This window comes from Botryllus schlosseri, chromosome 16 (assembly GCF_051294905.1).
Source record: "Botryllus schlosseri isolate E-star chromosome 16, Bs_hap1, whole genome shotgun sequence".
NCBI classification, from domain to species: domain Eukaryota; kingdom Metazoa; phylum Chordata; class Ascidiacea; order Stolidobranchia; family Styelidae; genus Botryllus; species Botryllus schlosseri.
The window spans coordinates 17914211-17931898 of record NC_137251.1 but is presented as its reverse complement, the minus strand read 5'-3'; the positions used below and the strand labels follow the sequence as shown (position 1 = coordinate 17931898).

Genomic DNA, 17688 nt, shown 5'->3' with positions numbered 1-17688 from the left:
GCGCTATATCTGCATGGTTTGGTCGCATTTCGATCGTTGTCGTAGAGTCGCGTTCTGTGGCTTCAACCCTTAAATCCGGCGTCATCAGATCGCCAGGATAAATTGCGTCAAAGATATCCGCATTCTCTTCAAATTGTGATTCAAATGCATTTGGTTCATAACCAAATTTATCAAGATTATCTATCTGAGCTTCGGCCATTGTATAATAATTGCTCTAACTGCTCCAACCAACGTTTATGTCTGCGATAGTGAAGTATAACAACCAAATCGCGGTGGTGTCTATTTATAGATTTAATTTTCACGCGCTTACACAGACCTCTTCTTTCTAGGTGATCGAGAGGTATATTTCGCCATTTTAACACCTCGTGGTGTTATGGTTTACTTTTTCAGTTGATAGTTACATATACTCGTTATGAAAACCAGTACGATTATTGAGAATTACCATCTGTATTATCATAACTTAACAACTCCCACCTTGAGCGAAACGGAAAAATTCATCCACGGAGTACTAGATTTCTATGTACATGGAGAAAACGTGAACCGTGTTCGAAAGTATGATTTTACCGCATTGGTTAACTCGATTCGATCATACGGCGTCGATTGGAATGGTGTTTTGAGTGTCATAAGCATTGCGGCGATGAAAAGCGACATTCATACCATCGCGGTGTACAGAGATTTAACAACAGACATCTTGAATACTCACTACAGTACATTGATAAGTGACTGGGTAAGAAGGAAATTCATTCGTGTCATTTACCACTTGTGAATGGTGTAATTTCCTACAGAATTCGTGTAAAGTCTACTTCAAACCAAGTCTATTCACGCGGATTATCAGTGTTATACAAAGCCAGTTAACCCGTTTTATAACACGTGGTTAATTCTATAAATGACGATTGATTTGTTGATGACTCTCACTTTACCAAACGATATGACATCGAACAGCGTCAACAGTATGCAAGTCGGAGCTGTTTCAAATTTTCACGTCGGCGTCAAATTCGTTTCATCGCCCAAAAGAGGTGGTGTTTGTCAATATCTCAAAGGTATATTCATCGACGGAAATAATGAAGAGATATCTTTCACGTGTTTCAATCGTGAATTGTTCGGGGCCATTGAGAAAGCATTCTCCAAACGAAAAAAACTTATGGTTAAATCCGGTTGGGTCCAAATTGACAAATTTACTGGAAAACCTGCTGTATTACTGGGACGGGCTTCGTCAGTAACCCCACATGGAAAATCGAGACATACGACTGAAGAATACCCATTATTGACCTGTGAATCGGTATACGGGAATAAAGATGAATACGTGTCGATCGCCGCAACGTGTGTTTCTCGAGAAGAGAAGATGGTCAATTCCGGCACCGGAAAGGAGTTGAAATTATACAGTTTTACCTTGAAGGATGATACTGGCGAGGTGGTTTTGGATCAATGGAACAAAGCCTCGCTCGTACCCGGGAAGAAATATCAACTCACTCGTGTTAAAAACTGTGTCGACAGATTGAAAATCGATCAGTTAACTAGACTTGTTGAATTGAAAGAATAGTTTGCGTATTTGTATACCACAATACAATATTTCATTTCGTGTAAAATGCTTGACCTATGTGATTCGACAATTGGGTTAGAGCGGTGTTGTTCTACTGATCGCTGTGCGAAAATTGTGCTATCGCGGTGAAGTCGAGACTGTGAACAGCACACTATTCTGTAGGTGCGAAACAGCGGGATACAAGGCGCGAATAATCCGATCTGAAAGTACTATTCAGCTAGCGATCAATAGCGAGGAAAGACTTAGAACACGATCGGTCATTTGTCACGACTAAACTACATCATATATAATAATTTACGATATACACATTAACAAAGGTTCATTCACATGACTATTCATCTGGTACATATTCAACACCGATCCGCCGCGCCTATACCCACAACGTTAGTCAAATCATCTCTACCCGAAAGGTCACCATGTCACCGCGCCTATACCTGAAAAGATAACCATGCCACCACAAGACACAATAGCCGCATGCCACCCCCGCCATATGACATAAGAGCCGCTTGCCACCCCCGCCATAAGACACAACGGCAGGTCACCAGAGATCTCGTAAGAATACATGACAGACACATTTATCGTCGTTAGCATGTCGCCGCACGTATACCAAAAAACATTAGCATGCCACCACGAGTTTTCACGTTAGCATGCCGCCGCCGCCTATACCCGAAAACGTTAGCATGCGACCGATCCCTATCTCCGTAATGCTATCATGCGACCGCGCCCATAAGAAATAAGAGCCGCATGCCACCACGAGTTTCGCGTTATCATGCGACCGCACCCATAAGAGCCCATGTTAGTTCGCGACCGATCTATATAACTACTTGTATTCTTGAGTGAAATACTGGTGTCTAAACTTGCGCCAGATATTATTTCAAAAACAAGTTATAAAGTAGTCAGTACCCCAATCGGACGGATTTGGTTTTAATGATACACTGAGGATATCAAATCAAGATAGATCCCGTGCGCCTGATCGATTTTTTACGTTAGACCTCAATGCATTCTCTATTTCAATTTCGCTGATGTAAATAATTGATTAGTTGACTAAGCAAAATTAGCTGACTTCCTATACATGTAGGCCTAGTGCAGCGGTTCCCAACGTGGTCGATATTGAGAAACAAGGGGTCGAAAATGCCGAAGGGGGCGACAGGGGCCAAAATGTTAGGACGTCTACTGAGATATATTTAATTAACATGGCCAAAATAGCACGTGAAGGTGGCTTATTCAGATTATGTTGTGAAAAAAGGTCAACTAAATGGAAAGTTGACGAATTTCAACCAAAGACGATATAATGACGCGAAAAATTGTAATACAAGATAAAGTAATACAAGATTTAGCTTTTACATAGCATAAAGTTTGGTTAATAGGTTATTAAAAGAATGAAGCGACGTAATTTATTGTAGATCAACCTTGCATAGCCATAGCAGGTGCTGAAATGCTCTCATACGTTTTACAGACCCAGCAACAACTGTACCGTTGAGTTCTACAAGCGCTACCCCACCCCATACAACTATAACTGATGGTATGCTTTTGCGTTCCTTATTATTATACAAGTGACATCGATATATGAACTGCATGTATTTCTTAACACCCATGCTCGACTCGTCGCTAAGAAGCGCATTAAATGAATACAATATGGACGCATTGAACGTTTTGTAATTTCTATTCAACGAATACCGATAATCGTGAATCTAAGGAAACATATTTTGACTTCCCCTACGGCAGGGGTTCTCAACCTGGGGGGCGCGAAGAAACGTTCACCTGAAAAAAATTTTCGCGCTTCGCGCGATTTACCTCCAATACACGAGTGTTTCTCTCCATGTAGACCCAATTTCATATTTTTTATTCTCTCATCAACATTCATAACCGACCATACCACCAAACAATCTGTTGGGGTTGCTAGCACCCCAGTTGGATTTTGTGATATGACGATAAGGGGAGCGCGAAATTTTTCATTATGAAAAAGGGGGGCGTGTCTAAAAAAGGTTGAGAACCACTGCCCTACGGGATGTGTCGCTCTCGGTTTTATATTTTGAAATCGTATCAGACTTGGTCAACGAGATAATTTGACTAATTCGAACGTTCTATATCGGCAATCTGATGCCTAAAATGTTTTTATGCTGCAATATTAATTGTAATCTAATTTCTTCTTTTCCTGAAGATGCTACAAGAGAACTGTATAGTGTATAAGCGCTAACGAGCCAAGCTCGCTAAGCAGACATTCGCCATTCTCGTTCTTACGAGAATGAATTTTGATTTGATATGGAGCTTGGTTTTTGTTGTATTTCTTCTAATTCCAAATTTAATTCAATTTTCAAGTTTTTTTGTAAATTAAGTAATTCTAATTTTAATTGAATTTGTAAAATGTGACTATAATTCTAATTCCAATGTATTTTTGAAAAGCTGAAAATTTTTAGTCCTCCGTCTCTGATAGGATGTACTGGTGACTGTAAACCGTACCGACCTTGACCGGGTGTTATATGACTTAAAAGATGAAAATAGTGCTGAATATATACGGCGACAGACAATTGCTATTTAGTGCAACCAACATGCGTTCTGTGTGACACGTTCACGGCTCCTTTATTTCGTACAGGTTATACAAGACCCGTGCCGAAACGAGGATCTTGTTCAGAAGAATATATTGCCGCTATGATGTAAGTAAGGATATTTACCTTAGACGGGGATCTTGTACTGCATGTGACCACGAATATCTTTAACAAGTATTAAAAAAATCACCAATCACATTAAGAAAGCGTTTCTTAACTTTTATAGCGGCCGTACCCCGCGACCTTTCAATACATTTCTCGTGCCGCCTGTCCATTTTCAATAAAATATAGATTCAGGCCATTTCATCGCTACCCTTCAGACACGCCAATTCAAGCACGCTCTTTCGATTTCGAATAAATCCAGGGATTATGCAATTTGCGAACCTTCAAATATATTTATTGGTATCCGGCTACAGACATTTGTTGTCTTAGCCGCCTATATCAGGAATTTGTGTCCATTGACATGCAATAGCGCGCAGCGGCGAATGTTGAATAAATCTGCCTAGAAAATATTCCATTGTTGTTGGTTTGCGAAATAATCTGGTCTTTAGATAGCATATAATTCCACAATGCATCTCGTATCCCCCGATTTGGTGCTTCGTACTCCCAAGGGGTTCACATACCCCTGAAGAATTCATGGGTGATTTATATAATATCTATCGTAGCATCATAGGCGTGAGTCACGTTGTCGAAATCAGACAGCCTCCGGCTGTGTAAGTAAGCACACCGCTAAGCCAAACTCAACAGTAGCTGCTAATAAGCGACCCATATATGCACCGGTCATAATCTTACCAATAAGTTGATATGAGATCATGATAAGACATTTCGCTCCAGTCGTTAGTAATTCAGGGTTGTAAGCTTGTAACCCATCAGTCAGAAGGCTCCGAGTCACAAGTCAATCTCACTTTTATAGTTTTGACTCGAGTCAAGTCCGAGTCCAAGTCATCGAGCAGAGGGTCGAATCTGAGTCATGGCATTATGACTCGAGTCCGAGTCCAAGTCATTGTGTTGATTGCTAAGTTTCCTGTGAAAGTCTTGTTAAACCCACGTTTTATAACTCAGTTTGGTGATATTGAATGGTTCGCATTTATAATATACTAATTTTCCTCACTTTTAGCAGTTTCTGGTCTCATTTTCAAGTACCAGTACCAATAGACGAAATTCCAATAAGGTGGTTACTTAACTATTATTCGAAATTACAATGAAATGTCGGTATTGGCCACCTGAGTCTCGAGTCATATGACTTGGCTCGATTCATGCGCAATGACTCGAGTCCTAGTCGAGTCAATACACAGATTGACTCGAGTCGAGTCGAGTCATTTCTGTATTTTTAGAAAATGAATCGAGTCTAGTCGAGTCATCAGAAAATCGTGACTCGAGTCGGACTCGAGTCGAGTCATGACTCGAGTCATTACAACCCTGAGTAATGTCGTTAAAGTTACACTAACCGCGCTCAGATTAAATGGCTATATCGCGAATATATATATAATACGGACAGGTACGCCCGTGCGCGGCCCGGGAAAGCAAAAACGATCATGGCCTAATGAGCATTATGACGACTCATGTTTGTAATCTCGCTCGTGTTCACGGAGAACATTTCATACAAGTTAGTGGTCACACAAAACAGAACCTTTTTAAGGGTTCGCACCATCTCTACTCTGACCCCCTTAAAATTGATATCCTATCCAGTCCCAGACTGCAGGGGGGCCCTGAATAATCCGTATTTGACCACGCCCTCACTGGGAGCTCTATTTGTGTCGCCTTATTGTACGTTGCTGATAGTGCGGGGCTGATCGACAAATTTTCTGGTCCGACTCCGATCCTGCTTCTTGAATTCTCTGGCCCGGCTCCAGTTCGACTCCTAGGCCGAATTCTTGAAATGACCGGATCACGGTCACTGTCATTTCAAGAATCCAGCCCGAACAACTCCGTTTATAATCATATACGAGTACCTATGTCTAGTAAACTACAAACTCAGCAGATTATAAGGTACGGGTTCAGGTTTTTTATTGAGTATTGCAACAACAAAACAACATGACAGTAACAACTCAGTTTTGAACACAGGTTTGTGTTGGCGGCTACTGGCGAGTAATTGGTAGCCACAACAGTCACGTTCATCAATAGCCTCGATAGCGATTCTGACCATATCCAAAAAAGTGCCATACGGCTCCGATTCGACTCCGGCCGTGTCGGTAAAAATGTAGATCCCGCTACGATGCGGCTCCGGCTAAAAATGAAAAACATCAGACAGGATATCCAGTCCGGCTCCGGTCCATGCCTCTAGTTCAGGGGTGTCAAACATACGGCCCGGCAGACGATTTCATCCGGCCCGCGAAGCAATTCTGAGTAGATTGAAAAATGCATGGGATATCCAGCACATTGCTGACAAATGTTGAAATCTTATCGTAAGAAATATTGCCCACAAGGCAGCAAATGTCAAGATCATAGGTCACATTATGATCATCCTACGAGGGTGTTATAGTCACGATCAGGAACAAATTGGTGACACTGACATCCAATTCCGTGACTCTGAGTTCAGGTTTTTATGGATAAATGAACCATACAGTAGTTATTCGCAGAAGCGGAAAAGTCGAAGCGAAACTGTTATATGCAAGTCGCATGGATAACATAAAAGTGACTGAAAGGTTCAATTAAAATGCATTTGATCGCACTACTGTATCACTTCTGACTCAAAAGATCCAAGATAGACATAGAAACCCTAATCGCGATTTATTAATAAAGCACAAATTTCTAATGTCCGCGTTTACAGCTAAATCTGTTGTATTCCTCACAACGTCTACACAGAGTTAGCGCCAGACTACGACTAAAACAATTGGAGCATAGACATTTGCAAACTTATTCCTTCGTTGGAGTCAATGTTTTAGCGGTTAATAACTGAATTCGGCCTAACAATCTTGGAATTTTCTCCAAAATTCCGTCGTTTGCGAATGAAGGTGTTGCTAGCATATAAAACCCTATATGATCTGTAGAATACGATTGATAATGGAATATTCATGGAAAAAGCAAGGGTGTAGATTTTGCGGTAGCATAATGGGACCATTTGACTGATCCGGCCCGCGATTCCAGTTGAGTTTGACACTCCTGCTCTAGTTGCTGAAGTGAAATTGTTTTTCATTCATTTTGTAGGGAATACAAAGAGCTTCTCGCTGAATACCGAGAGAGCTTCGATGCGTGGAAGAACAGCGTCAATCTGTAAGTGTTTCGGTAATGACATTAGAGTGATATTAGATAATCGAGAAATAATCTTTCAATTGTATTAACAATATGCTGTTTGTAGCTTCAATCTGTTATCTCATGTATTATATACAAAAGATATCGTTACATAGGGCACTCGTCTCTATATCTGCGAATAATGGTTCGGCTTTTTACGATATGCCGAACGAAAGTCTCTCACATAGGACATTAGGAATTGTTACTAATTTTTGAAGACCAATGTTTACGTCATGTCCAAGGTTCCTTCAAACTGCCGATCATCATTTCGTCGTGAGTGATGCTCGTTGATTATTCTAGAGATGATATGTATCAATAGGTCACTAATTTCTCGTCGCTACCAATTTCCATAACGCAGTCTGTTGATTGATGTCATAGTTGCATATTTTACAAATAATCCGTTTTGCTGTGAAAGCAACATCTTATTTCATTCGAATAACATTCACGCTCACTTGCAGTAAACAGTTTCTTCAAAAGACTTGTTTATTGTAAATTCAGGTTCATTATGACACTGTTTCTTTCTGCATATGCAACTATGCATGTGGACAGGAATTTAGTTGATTCATTAGTAATCTATAGTCGATTGAGATATATTGCTTACCATTCGACTACAGAGAGAAAATTGTTCAGATGACTACGGAACAGAACCTTAATATATCTATAGATAACAAACCTACGTATAGTCTAGAATCTAAATATTTGTAATATAGCGCTGGATGACGGGGGAGCTGACGTGAAGAAACAAAGGAATGGAATGGAATACATATTATTATTATTATTATTATGAGAATTGATCAATAGCCTATTTGATTAGTAAATTCGAAAATGAATGTGCCACTAAATAGAATTGTGATAGCCGGCACCTGGTGAATTCGACACTCAGTTTGTATCCATAGGTTCGGAGTTAGGGTTATGGAATAGGGACTAGCGTAGGGGTAGGTTATGATTGGGTCCACAAAGTTCCGAATTCACAGGTGCTTATTTAAACATGCTATAGAGAATAATATCTCACAAGTCCTAAACTGCAATGCATAATCTACAGAAAAGTCCCCTCTATATATTAGTGCGGGGTGGATCGACAAATTCTCTGGTCCGACTTCGATCCGCTTTTTTATTTCCCTGGTCTGACTCCGCTCCAACTCCTAGGCCTAATTCTGGAAATGACCGTGATCCATTCAGAAAAACTTCGACCGTAACCATCTACTCACGGGCTGGTGTTGAATATTGATTGAAACAATGCAAACAGGAACTTATAAACCCAAACATCAAGCCCAACCCTTATCTGAATTAGCCTAATTATGTCAACTTCTTTTTGGCATGCGGTTCATTTCCATGAACTGTTTAGTAACTATATCGACTCCAGGGTGGAAGATGACAAGGCTGCCCCTTTCTTTGTAAAAAAAGTACTGATCATGCTCCGATCGGACTACGGCCGTACCAGAATAAGTGCTAATCCGGCAAAATCTGGCTGCAGCCAGAAATGTGAAAATCCGGCCGGATATCCAATCCGGCTCCGGTCCATGTGCCATTCTACTAAATATGCAATGCATGAAGAATCCTTGCTCTATGCTGCCCACTATGGCAGTTATGGTAGCGAATAACTTGGCTATGCCTCGTGATTTCACTTCCTCTTTTTGGTGTCTGGCTGGCTATGGATAACTAACCTACGGAGGTTATCTATAGTCTGGCTGCGGCTGCCTTGGTGGCTGGCCGCCTTAATAAAGTATCTGCAGCAGTTTTTATACCGCGGATCATCAGCTACAGTAGTTCTTTTACATGTATGCCTATTGCCTATATTCAGAAGAAGAAAAACGATTAAACTATTGTTTTCTGTATTAAAATCATAGGCACGATGTTAATCTCAGCAACAAAGTCGCGCACAATCAACAAACGCAATCGTGACAGCGATCTGCGAAAGACATCATATATTACCGTAACTCTCCCTTGCGCCATGCGTCATTGTCCAAGCACCGAACTACTGCATTTTCAGGCGTGGCTGGGATATTGATATAACTTAGTGGATAACATAACCTGCACATTCAACACTTATTTATATTCAATATATATTAGTCTCTTATCAAAATATAAACGGAAAGGATGGGCTGAATGAGTTCTTGGAACCAGTCTTCGGAATGGCAATAAGCAATAAAATGTCACAGTTTCATCTCGTCCTTAACAAATGTCTGGGGTGAATTTCACAGAGAGCGCTCTTCGCCCGAGCGGAAGGAGACACGTTGTACATTCCGTCGTTTCCGTTCCCTGCGGAATGATTCACTTGAATGTGGATTCTCGTGTTGTATCGATTTCTCGTGTTCGGATAGTCGTCCGAATACCATTTCACAAAGTGTGCTCTGACGCCACCTCGCAGAGACACCGTGTTTTTCTGTAAAATTGAGAATTCAAAGTTATGGTGACTTTCATTCATTCAGTCATTGATTCGTTTATATTCATCACTTCGAAATACCAATAGATTGTGATAAAATGAAAATATATTAAGGAGTCGAAACGACTTGGAAGTAGTCTTTCAATCAGACTAATCCTCTCAATCCGAATCCGACAATAAACACCAAACAGCTCTCAAGATTACCGGACCACGATCTGACTTATCGACCTCGCCTACAGACACATGCCAGCACTTCATTTTGATCGTTTACTAATTTTCATCCAGTGTGCATTCCTCCTATTTACAAGCTTTAGGTCAGGGGTGTGGGCCTGTGGGGTGTCTGATTGAATACTACTCCAAGTCGTTTCGCCACCTTCCTACAGTTTCACTTTTTCGCAATCTTGTGGTGTTATAAACTGATGAAAAAATCAATAAATTAATGACCAACTAGCCGGCATTCTTAAGCCGCTATTGAGTCTGATCTATATTACTTGCACGGAACTGCATTGTATGCGTACGGTCGGACTAAATCCTATTGTGTTCCTTGCAAAACAGCACACATCAGCGACTACACACGGTCAAACAATTGTTTTCGATCTCTGGTCTGACGTTGGAATGAATTAAGAGGCATGCTGTTATTTCGTGACAAAACAAAACTGTTTGTATCGGGACGTTCGCCAAATGTTAGCGTCTCTGGTACGTCTGCACGCGACATTGCTTCACCGGATATCAACATCCAACCACTACCGGATGCATGGGGAAGCGAGTGTCGCAGTTGGTTAAACTCTGCAGTCACGACACCAATGGTTGGTGGTTCGAGTCACGGCTCTGCCATGTTTCTATGTGTCGGAGGTTTAACTTAGCTCCTCATCGCCGATCCCGCTGTAACACAGCGCATTGAAAAGCCCAGACGAAGAGAGAGCCGAACTCTTGAAAGATGGCAGCTAAAGATCGCGTTCCAGGAGCAAAAGCATAAAGACTTCTGAAATTTATGAAATTCATGTACTGGGCGCAAATGACTATAATAGCGATAAGCGCCAAAGATGTAATAAAACAAACAAACAAACAAACTACCGGATGCATAAAGTTGTTTACATGAAGTTTACATGTAATGATTATGTCTGTATTCTGTGACAAAGCCGTGTAATCAAAACCACATGAATAACGGGCGTAGTAAGCTTGCTGTGGTGGGCCACTATCTAGTATGCCCGTGTACGGTTTTCTCATACGGTAGCCTCTACGGGACAAACCATGAGTTCAGAAAAATGTGTAGTAACTTTAGGTCAGGGGTGTCAAACTCAAATTACATCGCGGGCCGGATTCAAACCATGTTATCCCTCGCGGGCCGGACCATTCAAATGATTGAAATTTCTTACCCTTGTTTTTTGCTTGAATACTCAATTTTTAAGCTTACACATTAATATATTACATTATAACGGATCATAGGGTTCTACTCTAGCAACACCTTTATTAGCGAACAATGTAATTAGCAAAATTATGGCGGTAATATACGGTAATATAAACTGCTTAAACAGTAGCATTAAGGACGATATGTGTATGCGTTATGAGGAATACGAGAGACATATTAAATCTGGTTCATTATCGCGATTCGGGTTTCTCCGTCTGCAGAGGTGCTGTTAAGTCATGAGCGAAATTGGGAGTGCTTCCACAGATATCTTCATTATATTTTTGTGTAACAATTATATTATCCATGGAATTCAGCGTGCATTTTTGCCATCTCTGAATTGGGTGTAAATGACGGCCCTTCCTTGCTGGTGGTGACTAGAGTGAGACCACAACACCACTGTCGGGTGGCTATAATGTGGCCCATTAATAATTGAACACAACATACTCGACATTTGGTATCTTGAGGAATTATTTGATGATAATATTTCGTACAAAAAATCTCAACATTTGTAAGAAATGTACTGGATAATACATCCATTTTTCAAATTAGTTTCACAGGCGGGATGAAATGATTTGGTGGGCCTTATGTTTGACACCCCTGCTTTAGGTCAACCCGCATTTGTTATATCCTACTTTTTGTCGTGCCTTTCTTTGGCTAATATTCATAAGATGTCATATATACAGAACCCTTTAATCGAATCACCGCCGCTTGATGATAATCTGGACAATCTGGTCGCATTGCTCCACTGTGGCCGATATATCGTCGGATTATCACCGTTCACCATACGCAACCTACTCTAGTCATCGCAATTGTCCACCGCCGTCGCCGAGTTTGTGATAAGTTGTAATAAGTTCATTTAGTTACTGGTTGATTTGAATTTCCTGATGACCGTGGCGCACAAGGCCATAAATGGCGAAAAGCACCACTCATATTTGTAATAATAATAATAATAATAATAATCGTCGGATTAACAAAAAGGGTAATTTGTGTATTTTCTGTCAAGATACTGTACATCTAATCGCTGTTGTGGTTCGCATAGACGTCGAGGAAAGCCTTAGGCTAGCTTAAAATGGCAGTTTAAGTAGATTGTGGTTTGACTTTATAGAATTACCTTTACATTGTATGTCATCCCAACAATGAAGAATTCTTTCCCGCCGTCATCTTCCGTGTTTTGGAGCAGGTAATCCTCAATTTTGCCAAAGTGATCCTCGTCATAAACGTTGGCCAACTCTCCGTTCAAAGCCCTGCACTTTGTTTGCGCTTCCTTCAGTCCGATCGCGCCCAGCTTCTTACTAACGAAGGTAAAGCATCGTTCTCTGTGGTATATCTGGCAGTGGTCGCTAGATTCGGGTATCATGGGAGTGGGCGTTGTTTCTTCTGGCGGAATAGGCGTTCCCGTGGTATCGAATAAATTTCCTTTAAAATATGAGATCGCAGTCAATATAATTGCTTGCTGGTGCGAACATGCTGTGAATTTCATGTTTACTGCCAACATGCGTTCTGTGAAAATATATCAAGCACTAGAGCCCAGATATCGGATATTTAAGCCGATAATGATAAAACCGATAACTAGCACCTTCACCGATAATATTCAAAGGATATGGCGTGCAGCTTAAGGCGCATTTTCAAAACTTCAAGGCATTTACTAGACCAGTTTTACAACCATTGCCATATGCTTGGACACGAAATAAGCTTGAAATGCTGCGTCTTCACTCCTGCAAGCTATATGAGAAATAGTTCAAGTCTGGCAGTCGCAGAATATAGTTATTTGACCCCCTAATACTATACGTTGGGAAGTCAGGAAAATCGCCAATATTTTTACCGCTGATATTTGTTTCAAAGTTTGATATCAACTCGAAATTATTGGCGAACCGATATTTCCGGGTTCTACTAACCACTGACATTTCTATGTTGTGAAATATTCGTGTGTAATATAATTTCCTGTGGTTATAACAAGAAGATGTAGCGTCAGATAACTCCATTTGTAGCAAGTGTTCATAGAGAGGTTAATTTTACGGTGGTAAGTTGATTTACAAAAACGGTTCATGAAAAAAAAACTGAATTTTGGAAATTCCCTCGCACACTTGTTGCTTCCCGATCTTCTGAAGTCATGACTATCTTGATTTACGAGTGTTATATATATATAGTGGTTGACGACGAATGGCAGATTTTCATAAAGGAACTGTAACAAACTTGAATACTTGAGGTAAATTCCTTCACGAAACCAGGATTGGTCAGTGACGAAGTACTTGTACTTTTTAAGAATACTCGAGTAGAATTATACTACTATTTGTCCAGCTTATTCATGTGTTTATGTTTTCGGCTACTTCCACTCCTCTACTATGGATTTCGTAAGTAAGAAATTAGCCTTAATATATGCTTGCAGCATTTTGTGCGTGAAATCGACTATAAGTATTAGCCCCTCTATTACGGGAACTGAAAATATTTTCGGAAATCGTACCTATCCGCGGTGTCATTTCGCATATTGCCTTAGTCGCAAAGATGCATCTCTCAATTAAAAAGTAGTCACCACCGATTCCCTGCTAAAATCATATATGCGACCCTCGAAACAAGTATGCTTTTTGAGATCACGTAATTTAGTACATCTGAGACCTTCATTTTCTGTTCGGTAGTAGTTTTGACGTGTGTTAAAAATCGGTACTTCTACATACAATTTCTTAATTTTACTTGAGTACCTATAGCATAGTTGAATACGTTGACCACTCCTGTCCGAAAAAGCGCAACATGTGCCGACTGAATACTTTCAATTACTATACTCTCGTATGTGGCTGCGGGCTTGACGTCATACGGCCAATATCTAAGTCATTATCGCTGAAGCGCAAGTTCAAAACGATATCGGGAATGAATTTAAGAACAATAGCGTCCTTTACGGATTATCCTCACGACAAACAAACGTCGTGAAGCCACAATCGCTGTGAGAATTACTGCCTTTGTGATGCCGTGGTTTGTATTGGCAACAACACGTCGCATTCGGTGACAATTCAATCCGAGCTTATCTCGAAACTACATCCCATGCAGCCTCTAAAAATATGAGTCATCTCGAAATCTTTGTTTCTCACTAATTTCCCAAAAACATGATTAAATTCTGCATTCTTAGCTGCATCCAACATGTTCTGTTTTCGATCTCTCAATGTTTAGAGACTTGTCAAAGAATGTGGAGTATTTTTTGACAGAACGCATACCATTTCATTTGGATGCTCACGTGGGTCTGCTGAGTTTGATTATTCTGTGTAACGTGCAGAAATTTTAATGCTCTAAAATGCAGAGGCCACACGTGAGCCTGAGATTCATTTACTATAGAGCGGGAAGATAAATTTTACTGCTATAGAAGGCGGATATTTTTACCGCATATAGCAGTATCAGATACACCGGAAGATTGACGGGATATTAACGAGTAGTTCATACATGAACCGAGAATTCATTAGATCAGGGGTCACCAACACGCGTCTGTTGTTGTATTTGAACTTATTTCATAAAATATTACTCCTTTTGTGGTAGCTATGTCAGTTGCCTATATTCGAGAGCACAGCATTGTAGTGATGTAAGCTTTTTAAAAACGTGGTTGCTAAAAGTGTGCCTTGCATTAGATTGTAATATCTCAACGACCGAATTGATTCGATAAGCAAGAATCTGAATGGAACATATCCTTGCGTTATAAAAGGAGATTTTATCTGCAACAATCACCCTTGCCCGATAAATGAAACAAATTAGTTTACTCGACAACAGAGACTCTTCCTATATAAAGTAAGATCTCATAGTAAATAAACATCTATACGCATAATTTATTGTTTTTAATGCAAAAAAATACCTAGCAGTAGCGCAGTTGAACTCCTCGAATTATCATAGTTTTACTCGGCAACACCCAAACGTTTCTAGTAGCCTATATCTATTTTCTACCATCGGTATAATCTGGCTTCAACATTGGCTGTCATACGTTTATACATGAGTACCAACGATGACAATACTTTGACCAACATAGTAGTCATCGTTGATACTCGAGTATAGAAGTCACGATTTCAAAGACGCGTCAAAACCACTTCAAATGAGAGTCGAAATTGAATATCTGATAGTGATGTGATTATGTGAGAACGTATGAATGTTACCTGGGTCTGCACGAGGAGAAGGCATGTTCCTTTCCCGCTCCAGCATAGACACGCGCCCTTCAAAGAATAAAAACAATATGTAAATCACAAGAAAGTGAGGTAAGTCGTTTCCACAGGAAATATCAATGTCGCCGGGAAACAAGCCATTGAAAATCAATATTCCAAAATCATCGTTACTAACGCAACATGAATTAGACGAGGACGTGCTCCATTCAACCAATTTCCGTACTCGATATACACGGGAGCTATTACCCCCACGATTTGGTTCGTGTAGAATTGCAGTGTACCATTCGTTATGACGTATTAACAGTAAGAGGAACTTTAGGCGTACAAACAAGTACCTTGTATGCGATCTCGTTGTAAACAATCCCGTCGGTTTAAGTTAATTAAATCAATTACTTCAGATTTGCGGACAGTAATATTTCATTACAATTTGAGAGTGGCGGGAACGTATCGCACTGACAATTTCCATTGATACAGCAAGAAGGAGCTTGCAATTTCAGCACTTAAGACAATGGCTCTTAGCCAACACTACTCGGCTTGAGTCACCCAAATGGATACCAGATTCAGACTGGAGTGATTGAATTGATATGTCCAGCCCTACTATTGTTATAAATAGGGCTGCACACCATGATTCTAGTGTTCGAATCAGAATCGTGTATTATTCTAATGATTCGATTCGCGTAGCGAGAGACGAATTTTTAGAGTACAGACATTACACGTCCTTTTCCACTAACAGTTATTTTATCAACAAGAATTATAGTTTCGGTACTTTTTCCCACGGTGGGATCCTTGAAACCGCGATTGATCGTATCACAGTATACGGAACACGTGCCCCAAAGCTATACGCACGCCACTGGAAATGGGGTTTCCGTGAAGTCGCGATCAAAACGCAAAATTTCCATTAACTGGAACGAAATAGGTATCCTCGAAAAAATACCAAACAATCTACAATGCGATGTAAAAATGGTATTTTGTTCAATGCGGTCACATAAAGGTTGAAATCATCGCATTATTCTACTGTTGTGGCGTCGTCATGGGTGACACTCGAATAATAATCGAATCACAAAGGTATATATGCACGATTTCGCACGACCCTACATAGTTATCAATCCCCATCTACCAAACGTACTTTCTAGAACACGGATTCTCTCCAACATTATATCGATAACGTCATCCTTTCTCGTTCGTGTTTCCTCTCCAGGCTTTGTGGTCCCGGTTTTGATTTCGACTTGCTCTCCCGTCGCAGTTCCGTACGAATGAGAATCTCGTCCGACTTTTCTACACATAAATGTGTCTTCATTTTCTTGACAAATAGCCAGTCCGACTAAGAACGCTACGACAATACTCGACCATATGATCTGCATTATGTCCTAATTCTAAATAGTGATAGAGAATTGATTATTGTGTTACTTTATAAGCCTATACGATGGCATATTCCCGCATTCTTGAGCATCGTTTAAACGAGGGTAAATAAACGAATAGTTCGCACGGAAAGTTTTATCTAACCACGACGCTGACGCTATCAAAAGATCAGGTTTCTCTTACATAACACGACAGTATATAATGAAGCTGAATATATAGATCCGAAAGTCAGATAAACTGAAATCACGCTCGCCGATGTAGAATCGCGATGCGTAGCGCATTTTAGACTCAATTCCTGCCCAACGCCCTTCCATTTTGTCTATCTCAGTGGTTCTAAACTTTTACTTATCTGGTGAGTCCTTACGCTAATCTACAAGCCTTCGACGAACCCCAAAATTTCACGTCAGCCACAAAAACGATATCCTACCGCGTTACGCGTCTAATACATTACGATAAAAATCTGGCGCACAAACTGAACTGTGCATCAACGACAGTGTTAAAGAACAAAACTGTTGATACATGATTTTCTCACAAAACAAAAATATGATAATGAATATTTACTGCATCTGTGTGACATCTGCTGTATAAGTCGGGTGGGATGTTCACCTCCTGCGAACCTCGGCTGTACCAGTGAATGACTGGTGTAGCTTAATCATAACCAGCGGTTTTTCTTATTCATATCCACTCAAGACACGCACAATGTACAATACGATACGCAACACACAATTCGAGGTAATGAACAGATAGGAGGATTTCGTAATTACCAAGTACGGTCTCTCAATCTTACATCCACCTCGGCCTAATGCCCGATTTAACAATGTTCGATCTTGATCTTTCATCTGTCTGTCATTCTTTAAATGCCTTTCCACGCGCTAGCTCGGTTCAAGCCTAAATCTGGCAACTCTTTTGCTAATATATATACTTGACCGACCGGACGGGCTTACACACCTGTAAGAGATTGCCTCAAAATAACGAAAAATAGATACAATTGTAATTTCCTTTCAAGGTAATTTCGAGATAAAACGAAATTTTTACTGAATGAAAACGTCGAAAATGTTTCAACCTGGCAGTAATAAAATCTATTTTCAAAT

At 40.4% G+C, this 17688-nt stretch overlaps 2 protein-coding genes and 1 long non-coding RNA gene across 10 annotated transcripts in view; 1 reads left to right on the top strand and 2 right to left on the bottom strand.

Moving 5' to 3' along the window:
• Positions 1-7826, top strand: part of LOC145459256 (uncharacterized) — a 128688-nt gene extending 120862 nt beyond the window's left edge. For 4 of the 8 annotated variants that reach the window (XM_080337906.1, XM_080337912.1, XM_080337904.1 and 1 more), the window contains 3 exons: positions 2997-3062; positions 4134-4194; positions 7234-7826. In XM_080337906.1, the coding sequence (XP_080194032.1) occupies positions 2997-3062; positions 4134-4194; positions 7234-7303 (197 nt within the window). In that variant the 3' untranslated portion in view covers positions 7304-7826. Of the gene's footprint in view, positions 1-2943; positions 3063-4133; positions 4195-7233 lie in introns of all 8 variants that reach the window. The other 4 variants (XM_080337905.1, XM_080337910.1, XR_013921319.1 and 1 more) reach the window with 3 other exon arrangements.
• Positions 1-17688, bottom strand: part of LOC145459267 (uncharacterized) — a 182332-nt gene that overhangs the window by 25259 nt on the left and 139385 nt on the right. The gene's annotated exons all lie outside the window — the stretch shown is intronic.
• On the bottom strand, positions 9353-16637 carry LOC145458949 (uncharacterized). The gene is made up of 4 exons (XM_080337463.1): positions 16365-16637; positions 15233-15289; positions 12220-12524; positions 9353-9700 (listed from the first exon to the last, which is right to left on the bottom strand). The coding sequence occupies exons 1-4, from the start codon at positions 16597-16599 to the stop codon at positions 9479-9481; spliced, it is 819 nt and encodes a 272-aa protein (XP_080193589.1). The 5' UTR covers positions 16600-16637; the 3' UTR covers positions 9353-9478.